This window comes from Mobula hypostoma, chromosome 27, assembly GCF_963921235.1.
Source record: "Mobula hypostoma chromosome 27, sMobHyp1.1, whole genome shotgun sequence".
Lineage (NCBI taxonomy): Eukaryota > Metazoa > Chordata > Chondrichthyes > Myliobatiformes > Myliobatidae > Mobula > Mobula hypostoma.
In genome coordinates, this window is record NC_086123.1 from 4,974,622 (window position 1) to 4,989,445 (window position 14,824).

Below are 14,824 nucleotides of genomic sequence, written 5' to 3' on the forward strand. Positions count from 1 at the left end.
ACCATTGAGCACATCTACATGAAACATTGCCGTAGAAAAGCAGCATCCATTATCAAAGATCCTCACCACCCAGGCCATGCTCTCTTCTCGCTGCTGCCATCAGGTAGAAGGTACAGGAGCCTCAGGACTCACACCACCAGGTTCAAGAACAGTTACCACCCCTCAACCATCAGGCTCTTGATCAAAAGGGGATAGGAACACTCATTTAAGGACTCTTTTATCTTGTTATTTCATGCTCATTATTTATTGCTATTTATTTATATCTGCATTTTCACAGTCTGTTTACAGTTAACAATTCTTGATGTTTACAGTTACTGTTCTATAGATTTGCTGAGTGTGCCCACAGAAAAAGAATCTCAGGGTTGTTTGTGGTGACATGTACGTACTGATAATAAATTTGACTTTGAACTTTGAAGGGTTATCACTGAAACTGATTTATGTAGTCAGTATTATTTGTGGGACCATACTGTGAGAAAACTGGCTGCATGCTTCATTTGATACAGCAACAACTACACATTAGAAGTGGGTCATTGACTGTGATGTGCTTTGGGAGCCCTGAAGTTTGTGAATGTTATCACCTTCTCCAATTAACTTTCCTGATACAACGCGTGCACGGCCTACACTCTCTCCTTTGGATCCACCGCCGCGCCGACATGGGCCACCAGCAGCTCTACTGGTCTCACCCCCCAAAATTCGGACAGGGCTCCCGCTCCTGCCGCGTGTGCGCGAACCGTCACGGATTGATCCGGAAGTGTGGTCTGAACATGTGCCGGCAATGCTTTCGACAGTACGCCAAGGACATCGGCTTCGTCAGGTTGGACTTAATTACGAATGGAGCAAGACTGCAATGAGGAAAAAGGACTCTGGTGTACTCAGCTGTGATGATCTGACAAGCAAACGTTCTGTAATGCTCCAGTTTTGTAAATAAAAGTTCCTTCTTGTTGGTGCTGAAAAAAAAACAACACAATGGTGTGAGCTCCCGGCGATGTAAAGCCCTCTAGTGGCAACTTGGACCTTAGAGGCATTGGTCATTTGGAGTATTGTGAGCAGTTTTGGGCCCAATATCTAAGAAAGGATGTGCCAACATTGGAGAGAGTCCAGAGAAGGTTTACAAGAATTATCCTGGGAATGAAAGAGTTAATGCAACATTAGATGGCTCTGGGCCTGTACTCACTGGGGTTTAGAGAATGATGGGAGATCTCATTGAAACCTATCGAATACTGAAAGGTCTAGATAGAGTGGACATGGAGCAGATGTTTCCAATAGTGGGAGAGTCTTGGATCAGAGAGCATAGCCTCAGAATAGATATCCCTTTAGGACAGAGAAGAAGAAGAAGAAGGAAGCCCTTAACTCCAAGTGGAGTCTTCGGGATGCTGTCATGACGGCGTTTTTTTTAGCAGGCTTTCTTATTTCTACGAGGCTGAGCTGCTAGCTCGACGCTCAACCCAACATGGATGGAAAGCGTGCAAGGGAGCTGGCTGGATTCGAACTCGGGAGCCTTCGCTCCGAAGTACCGGCGCTGATGCCACTACGCCACCAGCCGGTTCTTTAGGACAGAGATAAGGAGGAATTTCTTTAGACAGAGGGTCATGAATCCATGGAATTCATTGCCGCACACAGCTGTGGGGCCCAAGTTATTGGATATATTTAAATCGAAGGTTGTTATGCTCTTGATTAATAAAGGTATCAATGGCTATGGGGAGAAACAGGAGAATGGGGTTGAGAAAGACGCAGCAGGTTAACGGCAGAAGACAATCCTTTGGCTCTTCACTCAACCCTGGAACTCTGCACAGTGAAGATATGTATATCAGGATGCTCTTCATTGACAATAGTTTGGCATTCAATACTATCAGCCCCTCAAAATTAATCAGTAGGCTTTGAGGCCTAGGTCTCAGTACCTCCTGTGCAATTAGATCCTTGATTTCCTCACCAGCAGACCCAAGTCAGCAATATCTCCTCCACAATTTTTGTCAGCCCAGGTGCACCACCGGAATTTTTTTTTTGGTTTTGTATTTGCACAATTTGGGGTTTTTTTTTGCACGTTGGTTGTCGTCAGTCCTGTTGGTGGTTGGTCTTTCATAGATTCTATTGCGTTTCTTATATTTACTATGGATGCCCACAAGAAAATGAATCTCAGGGTTGTATATGGTGACGTGTATGTACTTTGAACGTTTGAACTTTAATGGCAGAGCAGGCTTGACGAGCCGAGCAACCTACTTTTGCTCCTACGTCTTATGAATGGATCAAACATAGGGAAAATACATAAAGATGTAAGTAAATGAAAATCAAAAAAAAAACACACTGCTGATGCTGGAGATCTGGAATAAATATAGAAAATGCTGGAAGATCTCAGCTGGGCAGATGGGACAGCTTCTGTGGAAGAAGAATCTGGACAATGTTTCGGATTGAGGATCCACCAGCAGAACCGTGAACATCAGAGACCTGTCCACGGTGAACTTGAATGAAAAAGAAGTGAATGAGGAATAGAGAAGGGGAACGTGCCACAAGCGATGAAAATCTCCAAGAAAAGCAGAATTTCTGAAACGAAGGACGATAATCAATGGACATTTTGCCAGCAAACTTGCCCTGTGCTACTCTGGGAATTCGCTGATCAACATTAGAGGAATTGTTTTAGGCATTATCAGAATTCTTGTTATAAATAATTCTGACAGATAAAATCAGTGTTTATTTTTAGATATTTGTTTTGGTCTTCATTGAAATTAAAATTTCATCAGTGTACAAAGTTAAGGGCATGGATGGATAATTCACCAGTGATTAGTATTCCATTTAAAGTTTATGATACATTAAAAATTTACAGTGTAGAAGGAAACTATTTAGCCGATCGCGTCAGTACCGATGGAAAAAAAGAAACCTTGCCTTATCTCACTTTTCACCACAACTCTGCCGCATGTGGCTCTCCAAGTACATTTCACGTTGCTGTGCGAATCTGCCCCCACCACCTCATCGAGCTGTGAATTCTGAACACCCACCACCCTCTGAGTGGGAACGTTTTACCTCCTCTTTCCTCTGTTTAAACACAGAGGACAGAGGCCCAGTGGCCCAGTGGTTTGCGCCTCGCTTTACTCTGCCAGCAGCAAGATCAGGGTTCAGGGTTTGGGGTTCAATTCCCACCACTATCTGTAAGGAGTTCCTACGTTCTCCCTCTTTCTGCTTGGGTTTCTCCCGGTTCTCCATTGTCCTCCCACATTCCAAAGACGTATGGTTAGAGTTAGTGAGTTGTGGGCGTGCTATGCTGCCAGAAGTGTGGACACCTGCAGCACAATCCTCGCTGACTTGATGTGACGGAGACGAAGCATTTTATTTATTAATTATTTATCTATTGAGATACAATAGGCTCTTTCGGCCCTTCGAGCCATGCCACCCAACAACCCCCCGATTTAATCCTAGCCTAATCAAGGGGCAGTTTACAACGACCAACTAACCTACCAACTGGTACATCCTTGAACCAGAGCACCCGGAGGAAACCCGCGCGGTCACGGGGCGAAGGTACAAACTCCTTACAGGCAATGGCGGGAATTGAACCCGGGTCGCTGGTACTGTAAAGTGTTGTGCTGACCACTGCGCTACTGTGCTGCCATTCATTTCACTGTACGTTTTGATGTACCTGTGACAAATAAAGATAATCTTATTTTTGTGTTTACTTTTAATTGGTGATAGAGAGCCAGGGTGAGACACAACATGGAAACAGACCCCTTTTCCCATACAAACCATCTCGACCATCCAGTTACACTAATCCCACTTTTGCATTCTTTCCACATTAATTAAGCCAGATTTTATCCCTATCCTACACACTAATGACCCATCTACAGCAGCTAGTTATCCTACCAGTCCCCGTGCCTTTGGGAAGTAGGAAGAAACTGGAGCAGCCCATTGAAATCCACATGGCCATGGGGAGAATGTCCACACAGACAGCCCCAGGGGTGAGGATTGAACCTGGCTCACCAGCACCTTGAGGGAATGACTCTACTGTGTCAACCTTTAATCAAAGTTCGGATAGGTACATGGATGGGAGGGATATGGAGGACTACAGCCCCGGCGTAGGTCAATGGGACTAGCCAGTTTAAATGGTTCAGCATGGACTAGATGGGCTGAATGGCCTGTTTCTGTGCTGTACTTTTCTATGACTCTATAACCTATTCAGATAAATGCTTGCTGTATTTTGAACACAGGGTGATTATTACATGATATAAGAAATTCATAACAAAGAATATTTGTAGAATGAACTTTAAGTAAAGAATTGCATTACAGCCGTTATTTAATGCACAAAAAGTACTTGCTGTCTCAGAGCTCCCGAAACTTGGGTTTGATCCTGACTGTCTGTGTGGAGTTTGCACGTTCCCCTGGGTGCTGCAGTTTCCCCCCACATTCCAAAGACATGGTGGTATAGTCAATGATTTGTCTGTTGTAGCTTACCCCTGGTGTAGATCGATAATTGTATGAATTAAAGGAAAGTCGGTGGGGAAACAGGGGAGAGGGAATGGGAGTAATGGGTCATTCTCCTAGGAGAGAGTATGGAACTGATGGATGAATGGCCTCCTGCATTATTATAAGAAGTGCGACAGCAAAGGCCTGCAGGTGTCCAGACGAAGGTTGAAGGCGGGTGCCTTTTTCACAAAGCGTGCCAGCGATTCGGCACAGAGTCTCTCTGACCACCGTCACCGTGTGCGGCAGGGTACGGGCAGTGCCAGTGGACCGGGGATCACTCCGGTCCTGTCTCCTCAGCCCCAGGCTCACTGCAGGAGACAGCGCTCTGTTAGCCTGTTGGTACCACGAGTATCACAACCCGCCTGCCCAGAGAGGAGCCCCTCAAGAAAACCAGTTCCCAATATTGTGCCAAAAATGTAATTTCCCTTCAACAGGGGAAGAAGTGAAAGACCTTGTAAGATTTGAATGTTGTTGCCTAATGCTGTTCTCTGTTTCCACTTCTCCATTTCCTTTACTCTACCAATCTGTCATTATCCTCCTCACTCCTCTTCCCCTCCCCAATTCTTCGTCCCTTTTCCCTCCTCGATTGCCCCACCTTCCTCCTTTCCTGCTTCTTTCTAACACTTTCTCTCTCTGCCTGTCTCTCCCTCTCCCCCTTATCCCTCCCCTTCTCCCTCTCTCTCTCCTCCTCGTCTCCTCACCCACCCTTTCATCTTCTCTTGCCCCTCACCCTTCTCCTCCCTCTTCCTCCCCCCCCCCCCCAATACCGCCTTCCTTACATCGTTTCTCTTTCCTGTTAAAATTTCAAAACCACTGCGTGCAGCAGTTTGCTGTGGCCTGATCTGGAACTGATTCCTCAAAGGGGCTATGGAAGGAGATTTAAATAGTAAAATTCAACTGGGAATTCAATATAATTTTTATTAATTGAAATTCCGAGGAGGAGGGAGAGGCATTGATCGGATGATCCTGTCAGCAGGGGACAACAGACCAAATGTCTGCCTTTCCTTTGAGGTTCTGAGTCATCTCACCTCCCTGTGGGCTGAGGTTAGCATCAGCTGCTTTTCCAGTTTCGGGGGGTGACTCTCTCCCTCGCACTTGCTTCAGAGAGAGGGGGGCCATCCACTCGGCCATTGCTCACTGCCCTGACAGACTGCCTGTCTATATGAAGACCGTCTTCAGACCGTGCTGGAGACGCACAGGGGGGCTGGAGAGATGTCACCGGGAGAAGTTCAGCAAGGACAGGAGGGTGGCAGCAAGCCCAATGGTCGGAACGGAGCGAAGATGTTTGCTAACTGCAGGAGCTCCCTCTGTGGGCTGTGATAGAGATCAACTGCCTGAGCTCTTCGCAGACGTCCTCTGGACTGGCTGCACTGTCATGGGCAAACTCCCACTTTCACTAAACAACAGGGTCGCATGTTGTCCTGTGGACACCGTATGAGGGAAGAAAAAAAGTGGGATCACTCTGCTGTTGGATGGGCTGTACAATTCTATTGCTTTAGGGTTTCATGAACAGATAAACTCAAAGGAAATATGGAAAATCAAGCAGCTGCCGATTGCTGAGATCTGAAAATAAAACGCATTTCTTTCAAAGGGTTTGTCTCTTTTCACAGATGTTGCTTCGCCTGCCGGGGTGGGGTGGGTGGGGGGTTAGTTTCTGCATTCTCTGTTTATGATATTGCAGGAAGTAGTAGTGAGGTTGGAGGGGGCAGTGGTGAGGGAAAAGGAGTGGAAGGAGGCAGCGGTACCCTGCATGTGAGGGAGGCCAGTTATTAACTATTTCACCTATTGTGAAGACCCACATATCTAACGATGTGGTCGTTAACTCCAAAAACCTAAACATTAAAATCATATAACTGAATCATGTACAGTGCAGATATATAAAAATAATTAATATATTCTTGATCTTCTGAATGCTCTGTGTAATATGATCTACAGTGCTTATATGCAATACTCTGAACCTGGACCCTGTATGCTGGGAGAGTGGTGAATCAGTTAAAACTACCTTTTCTGGTAGATTTAAGCTTAATTCTACATTGTTATTGTCTACTTTTTTCTAGGTCATTGCTCTGTGTAATGATTTGAGGGTAATGACAGTATACCAAATTTATTTTTTTTTAAAGGCATCCGTTAGTCTTGCAAGACCATGGATCTGCGCCTGGAAAGTCTTCACTCTCCAGGGCGCAGGCCTGGGCAAGGTTGTATGGAAGACCGGCAGTTGCCCATGCTGCAAGTCTCCCCTCTCCACGAGACTGATGCTGTCCATGGGAAGGGCATTAGGACCCATACAGCTTGGCACCAGTGCCGTCACAGAGCAATGTGTGATGAAGTGCCTTGCTCAAAGGCACAACACGTTGCCTCGGCTGGGGCTCAAACTCACGACCTTTAGATCGCTAGTCGAATGCCTTAACCACTTGGCCACGTGCCCACACCAAATTTATTATCAACTTGCATATTACACTGTGGCCGCTTTATGAAGTACATCTTTCCAGTTCTTGATGGAGCCCGCTTTGTCTCCAGGGGAGCCTGAGCTCTTTGTGGCATGGATTCAACAAGGCGCTGGAAACATTCCCTGGAGGGTCTGGTCCGTGGTGATGTGGTAGCATCACTCAGTTGCTGCAGAACTGTCAGCTGCACGGTCCCGCTGCAAATCCCCTGCTCCACACATCCAAAAGGTGCCCTATTGCATTGAGATCCCACGACTCTGGAGGCCATTGGGGTGCACTGAACTCATTGCCAATGATCGTGGGGCCAGCTTGAGATGACGTGTGCTTTGTGGCCCGGCGTGTTATCCTGCTGGAAGAAGAGTAGACTGTGGCCATGGTCAGCAAAAATACTTACGTAGGCGATGATGCTCAATTGTTATTAAAGGACTAACTACATACCAAAAAAACCATTCCCTGCACCATTTTACACCTCCGCCAGCCTGAACTGTTAATAAAGGCATCCGTTAGTCTTGCGAGACCATGGATCTGCGCCTGGAAAGTCTTCACCCTCCAGGGGGCACAGGCCTGGGCAAGGTTGTATGGAAGACCAGCAGTTGCCCATGCTGCAAGTCTCCCCTCTCCACGACACCAATGTTGTCCAAGGGAAGGGCATTAGGACCCATACAGCTTGGCACCGGTGTCGTCACAGAGCGATGTGAGATTAAGTGCCTTGCTCAAGGACACAACACGTTCCCTCGGCTGGGGCTCGAACTCACGACCTTCAGGTCGCTAGTCCAATGCCTTATCCACTTGGCCACGTGCCCACCCGAACTGTTAATACAAGGCAGAATAGGTCCATGGGTTCATGTTGCTTATGCCAAATTCTGACCCTACCATCTGCATGTCACAGCAGAAACTGAGGTTCGTCAGACCAGGCGAGCTTCAACTGTTTAGTTTTGTTGAGCCTGTGTCCCACTGGCGCCTCAGTGGACAGCACCTACTGCTGGCAGAATTCCACCCAGGTGACACCTCAGTGCATTGGGGAAGTTGGAACAAAGGGAAACTCTGTCATGATGAGGGTAGCCCACAAACAACAGTCAGTTGTACGCCATGGAAAGAGCATAAAAGTGCGGATGGTGGAAATCTGAAAAAGAAGCAGGAAATGCTGAAGGTGTTCAGGCAGCATCTGTGAAGAGAGAAACAGAGCTAATGTTTAGGATTAATAATCTTCCAGCAGATAAAAATTCATGGGCCTGAAATGTTAGTTCTGTTTCTCTCTCCACGGATGCAGTCTGACTTGCTAAGTATTTCATTCTTGTGTATGTCAAAAGCTGTCATCCTCACGGCCCCATTATTTCACTCAAGAGTTGACAGAATGCTTCTTGCAGTTAGATGAAGTGTCTTGAGCAGTTTCACGTGCAGTGCCTACAGTGGGGTCAATGGTGCCAAGTCACAGGGCAGTGCTGTTCTGAAATGCTGCAATATAACTAGATTCGGGACTATCATTAGAGAGGTCCAAGACTGCATGGCTGATTAAAGAGCGCCCAAATCTAATTTCTGTGGAGAGAAGTGGTCCTGATATTGGCGTTGGTTTATTATTGTCACGTGTACCAAGATACAGTGAAAAAATCTTGTCCTGCATACTATTTATCCTGATCAAATCAGTACACAGTGCACTGAGCTGGAATAAGGTGAAACAATAACAATGCAGAATAAAGTGTAAAAGTGTAAAGTGCAGTGCAGGTAAACGATTGCAGCTAGGCAGATTGTGAGGCTTAGAGTCCATCTTATCATGCAGGAGGTCCTTTCAAGAGTGAGATAGAAACTGGTGGTACATACATTCAGGCTTCCGTATCTTTTGTTTGATGGGAGAGATATGATAGCATTCTAAAATGGTGGATCAAAATCAAAGTCTTCCTTTAAATCTTACTATTCCAAACCCCAAGAAGGCAGACGCAGTTACCCCACAAGAGCGGAGCGCCCATTGGGTAAGTATCCGTCATTTTGAGACTACAAGGGTGTGAGACCTGGCTTGCTCGCAAACAGTTCTTCCTGCTTTAACGGGCTCTCGATATGAGGCAGTGCGTGCTCATCCAGCATAGTGCAGACGCTAGCAACTGCCCAAAATTGGCAACTGAAGAAAATCCATACGTCAGGGCTGCATTCAAGTCTTGGGCAATCTCCAGAATTCCAGGGGAATAGTGTTTTTTTTTTGAGTGAATAAAGGGTTTGGCATGAAAGAAGAAAGCATGTTCTCTGCAGGCAACTTAGGTAAGAGAGTGAGAAAGTGGTCCTACTTGAAATCAAAGGGAAAAATAACGTCGTAGGTAGGAAGTGATATCTTTTCATTGGACTTGGATAAAAAAAGAAGAAACAGTTGTCTGGAACATCAACGTATAACATTTATTTCCCTGGTATCTTTTGCATTGGAAATTTGGATTCTTTTCAAGTGAAATACACAATGTCCATTGCCAGTGCAATTCAGTTTTGCAGTAAAGTATGCGGCAGACTTTTTAAGCTATTGCTGTTTGAAGAATTGAAAGGAACAGATTTTGATTCACTTCTACAGAGCTGAGATGCAAAGATATGGGGGCCTCCTGTTAACATGGAGTTTTTTTTTCACATTGAGGTTCTTTTGTAACAATTAGCAAAGACTGTAGCAAATTTTTACAGAGCGTTCTAACTGGATCCACTGCACGGGATCGGGGAAAAAGCTGCAGAGGATTGTAAACTCAGCCACCTCCATCATGGACACCAGCTTCCCCAGCATTGAGCATATCTTCAACAGGCGATGCCTTAAAAAGGAGACATCCTTCAGTAAGAATCCCAGTCAAACCAGACATGCCCCCTTCTCGGTACTGCCATACCAGATGCAGTACAGGAGCCTGAAGGCACACACTCAACATTTCAGAAACAGCTTCTTCCCCTCCGCCATCAGATTTCTGAATGGACAATGAACACTAGCTCACTAGTTTTTGTTCTCTCTTTGCACTATGTCTTTATATTTTAAATTCAATTTACCTATTGTAAGTTATAGTACGGATATTACACCGTACTGCTGTCGCGAAACAACAAATCTCATGACATGCTGTGTGTTCGTGATAATAAGCCTGATTCTGATCACTTAATGATTCTGAATCTGGGCTAAAAAGTAGGAGAGAAAGTGAGATGTGAAAAGAAATGGTGCAAGGCCTGGGAAATGGAATCAAGTGGGGATTTCCTCAAGGTCCACTGAATGATTGAGCAGCAGAATGGTGTCCCCCTGTTCCAGCGCTCCTGAGGTAATAAAGAAGAGAGAATGAGCCATCAACCACAGCAGACTGAATAATTTGAAGGCAAGTACATAACCTTCCCAGCTTTATGATGGTTATTTGTTTAGAAGTGCCCACAGCCTACGCTGGTCAAGGAATGAAGATGTCGAAGACAATTAGACGTGATTTGCCAAAGTGTTCAGAGCAAGCTTCCGGAAATATTTAGCAAGGGAAAGAGATCATCAGTAAGCTGTCATGCTGGGAATCGCACGGTTGTTGAGCACTGGCTAATAGATATTTTTGAAGGTTAACATTTTTCATGTTCTGCATTATCCAGCTCTCACAATGTTCATTATATTAACTGAAAGGGTCATCTCTGAAATGATCATGATGAGTAGAAAAATGATTGTAAGGATATTTGGCAAAGGCTTGTCCAGCATCCCTTCTATTTATTCATTCCTGTTAGAGCGAGAGAGAGGCTGGGAATAGCTTGTAGCATTAAAAAATTGTTTCTCAATTCTCAGCCCGATAGTGCTGCACACTTTAACACAGGTGATCCAAAATTCCCTTATTGTAATACTGTATTAACAATCGGATAAGAACAGCATTCAAGGGCATTGATATTATGAGCCCGTGCATTCCAATATCTAATAAAACGAAAAAAAAGGCAAATCGTGCACATAATGAAGGAAAGCCCATTGTAAGCGGAGAAATGGAATTTGGGGATAAAGTCATTGCAATTTTCCAAAGTTTTGATAAGAGAGGTTTTACAGTACAGACTGAGCATTGAACAGCAGCGGTAAAGCTTTCCTAATCTTCATGAAAATATTCATTAATGGAGATGTGCTATGAGCAAGAATAATTAAATTGGAATACAACTCAAGGGCATTGACTGAAAGTCTAAACAGTTTATCATAAAACTAGAAGATGCAGGTTATATTTCATGAGACTGGAGTCAAGATGCTTGAAGACAAAAGAACAATATTCTTTACTTTTGACTATTCCTGGTTAAGTGAAATACAGTACTGCGTTACTTTTTCATATTTAGAATGATTGGTGACAGGACAGAAGACGGCTATTTGGCACATCATCTCCAAGCTAGCAGTACGTGAGGGCAATCCCACTTGCACCTCTTCAGTTCCTCTCCCCAGAGCCCTGCAGAATAGTTCTTTCCAAATTATTATCCCTTTCTCCGTGCTCCATCTGAGGCTCTCGCCACCATGTTCGTTGGCTGTGCATGCCAAACAGTAACCATTCCCTGAAAAAACAAACACTTCCTTATTTAATTTTTGTTCTATATATGTCTCTTAATTCTTGATCCCTTTGCCAAAGGTAACAGCTTCTCCATCTGCTCCATGTCCTTCTAATTCAAAGATTAGTTTTTTTAGATTATGAAGACACGCAGTCCTCTTTTATTGTCATTTAGTAATGCATGCATTAAGAAATCATACTGTATTTCCTCCGGTGTGATATCACAGAGACACAGGACAGACCAAGACTGAAAAAAACTGACAAAACCACATAATTATAACATATAGTTACAACAGTGCAACAATACCATAACTTGATGAAGAAGTCCATGAGCACAGTAAAAGTTCAAAGTCTCTCAAATGTCCCACATCTCATGCAGACGGGAGAAGGAAGAACTCTCCCTGCCATGCCGACCACAGTCCGACTCTGAGTCATCCGAAAACTTCGAGCTCTGATCAGCTGTCCGACACCGAGTACTGAGCGCCATCTCTGTCCGAACGATTCGACCTCAACCTTGGTCGCCAAAAGCAGGCAAAGCCGGGGATTTTGAGGCCTACCCTCAGAAAGTTTCCCGACCACGCAGTAACGACAGCAGCGAACGGGCGTTTCAGAAATTTCTCCAGATGTTCCTCTGTGCTTTCACGTCCCTCTCCATCAAATCAGAACTGTCCACGGCCCCTGTTTAACAGATACGATATCATTTTTCACCGGAGGGCTGCGCACAGGTGGTGCGCTGCTCTCTCTCCTCTCGCTATTTATTTGTCACATGCATGTACATCAAAACAGACATCACTTGTGTCAGGTCAAATTGTCGAGGACTGTGCTGGGGCAGCCCACAAATGTTGCCACGCTTCTGGTGCCAACATAACAGCCCACTGCTTCCTAACCCTAACTGTAGCATCTTCGAAATGTGGGAGCAAACCGGAACAGTCGGAGGAAACCCACATGGTCCCAGAGTGTACACCCGGGTTCCTTGTGGACAGAGTCAGGAGTCGAAACCCAGTCAGTGATCACTGTCACTGTCCTTCTCTCGTCTGCGTGAGACGTGGGACATTTGAGAGACTTTGAACTTTTACTGTGCTCATGGACTTCTTCATCAAGTTATGTCGGAGCATCATAGGAAGTCATTCCTGCCTGTGGCCATCAAACTTTACAACTCCTCCCTTGGAGGGTCAGACACCCTGAGCCAATAGGCTGGTCCTGGACTTATTTCATAAGTTACTGGCATAATTTACATATTACTATTTAACTATTTATGGTTCTATTACTATTGATTATTTATGGTGCAATTGTAACGAAAACCAATTTCCCCCGGGATCAATAAAGTATGACTATGACTATGACTAAAGTGTTTGCACTAACTGCTACACTGCCCCTATCAGATCCCTATTGTAGATATCCCCCTATCAGATCCCATAACAAGCTCCTTCGTTTGAAGGAAAACAACTCTAGCTTCTCCAGTATATCCCCGTCACACTTCCTCATCCCTGGAATTATTTTGGTAAACCTCTTCTACACTCTCTCCATAGCCATCAACATTGTTTCTGAAGTGTAGTACCCAGAATTGGACAGAGTACTTCAGTTATTACCAGACCAACGAGTCGTAAGGTTCATCATGACTTGCTCTACTACTCTTTGCCTCTTGTACAACAACAGAGACTTGGCATGTGCCTGCATAATCTGTTGAATGGTAGACTGAGGAAATTTTTCAAAACATGAGATCCTGAACTTTCTAAATAAATAATGTTTGTTAGTCACAGGTGAGGTAGCGAACAAGTGGAGGAGAATTAACGTTTCCTGGTTCAAAAGGGATATGATGACCAGAAGCCTCACATCACAGGAGGGGAGGTTGTTGTAGAAGACGCTGAGGGACAGGAATTGAATTGAATTGACTTTATTTCTTACATCCTTCATATACATGAGGAGTAAAAATCTTCATGTTACATCTCCGTCTAAATGTGTAATGTGCAATTTATAGTACTTTATAATAAATAGTATGTACAACAGGACAGTCAGTATAACATAGAAATACATTTGTATCAGCATTAAATTAATCGGTCTGCTGGCCTGGTGGAAGAAGCTGTCTCGGAGGCTGTTGGTTCTGTCTTTTATGCTGCGGGACCATTTCCTGGATGGTAGCAGCTGGAACAATTTGAGGTTTGGGTAGCTTGGGTCCCCAATGATCCTTCGGGCCCTTTTTACGCACCTGTCTTTGTAAATGTCCTGAATAGTGGGGCTTGGAAAGACAGACTCCTCAGGAGGAGTCAGCAAGCTTTGTGCAGAGGAGATCATGTCTCACAAATGTGTTAGATGTTTTTGAGGATGTAACTGGGAAAATTATGGTTTACTTGAACTTCAGCAAGGCCTTTTGACAAAATCTCGCTTGGTTGTCAGGAGCCAGGGAGCAAGGAATGCAAAGTTTGTTGGCAAATTGGACCCACGATAGGCTTAGTGATGAGAGACAGAGGGTGATTGTGGGTGGTTGTGTTTTTCTGACTGGAATTCTGTAACAAGCGGTGTAACACAGGGAGTGCTAGTACCTTTGTGCTTGTAATTGATGTGAATGACTTGGTGATATGATCAGTAACTTTGCTTACAATGTGAAAATTGGTGGTTTTAGGTCGCAAGGAAGGAACATCTTGAGGGTGTTAAAGGATAGAGGAGGGCGTAGATCAGCTGTAGCATTGGGTAGCGTGCTGGGCGTGCTGGCTGATGGAATTTCATTTTGATTGGTGTTCTGTGATGTAGTTTAGGAAGTCAAAGAAGTGCATACAGTACAGGTTCAGTACAATACAATACAGTACATATCCTCCTCAGGTTATGCCAGTGTTCCATCCGTGTGAACTGCTTGTAACTTGAACTATCTTCAAGTCTGAACCACAACCACAATCGATTTCCATGCAGCAGAAAATGCCTGCAGCCACCCAGCAGTCAACAAATCACCCTGGCAGTCTTTCAAATACTCCCTCGTATCTACGAACTATACACAGGTCAAGTGTTTGTAAGCTGTGGCAGACCTGTGTACAGGAAATGGTGGGGTGCTGAGGAATGTTGACGAATGGAGGGACCTTGAGGTTCAGATCCACATTTTACTGAAAGCGTCAGCAAGTTTATACGGTGGAGAAGAAGGCTCATGGCGTTCCTGTGTTCCTAGACTGAGGTATAGAACGTAAAAGTTACATTATTTTGCAACTTTACAAGGCACTGGTTAGACTGCGTGAAGTTCTGGTCACCACACTGTATGGATGACATGGTTCCACTGGAGAGAGTGCAGAGGAGATTCCTCAGGATGTGGCCTAGATTGGAGGGCTTCAGTTATTGACAGGGTGGACTTGTTTTTCCCTGAGGAATGACCTGATAGACATGTATAAAATTATTAGAGGTATAGACTAGATAGATAGAATATTTTCCCCTTGTTGGGATATCAAAAATAGGAGGCTATAGGTTTAAGGG

At 44.8% G+C, this 14,824-nt stretch overlaps 2 protein-coding genes across 2 annotated transcripts in view; both read left to right on the forward strand.

Annotated features, from left to right (window-relative positions):
* The window catches only part of LOC134338642 (calcium-binding protein 1-like), a 106,964-nt gene that overhangs the window by 32,013 nt on the left and 60,127 nt on the right, over positions 1-14,824 (forward strand). The gene's annotated exons all lie outside the window — the stretch shown is intronic.
* Positions 629-923, forward strand: LOC134338474 (small ribosomal subunit protein uS14-like). The gene has a single exon (XM_063034309.1). The coding sequence runs from the start codon at positions 654-656 to the stop codon at positions 849-851; it is 198 nt and encodes a 65-aa protein (XP_062890379.1). The 5' UTR covers positions 629-653; the 3' UTR covers positions 852-923.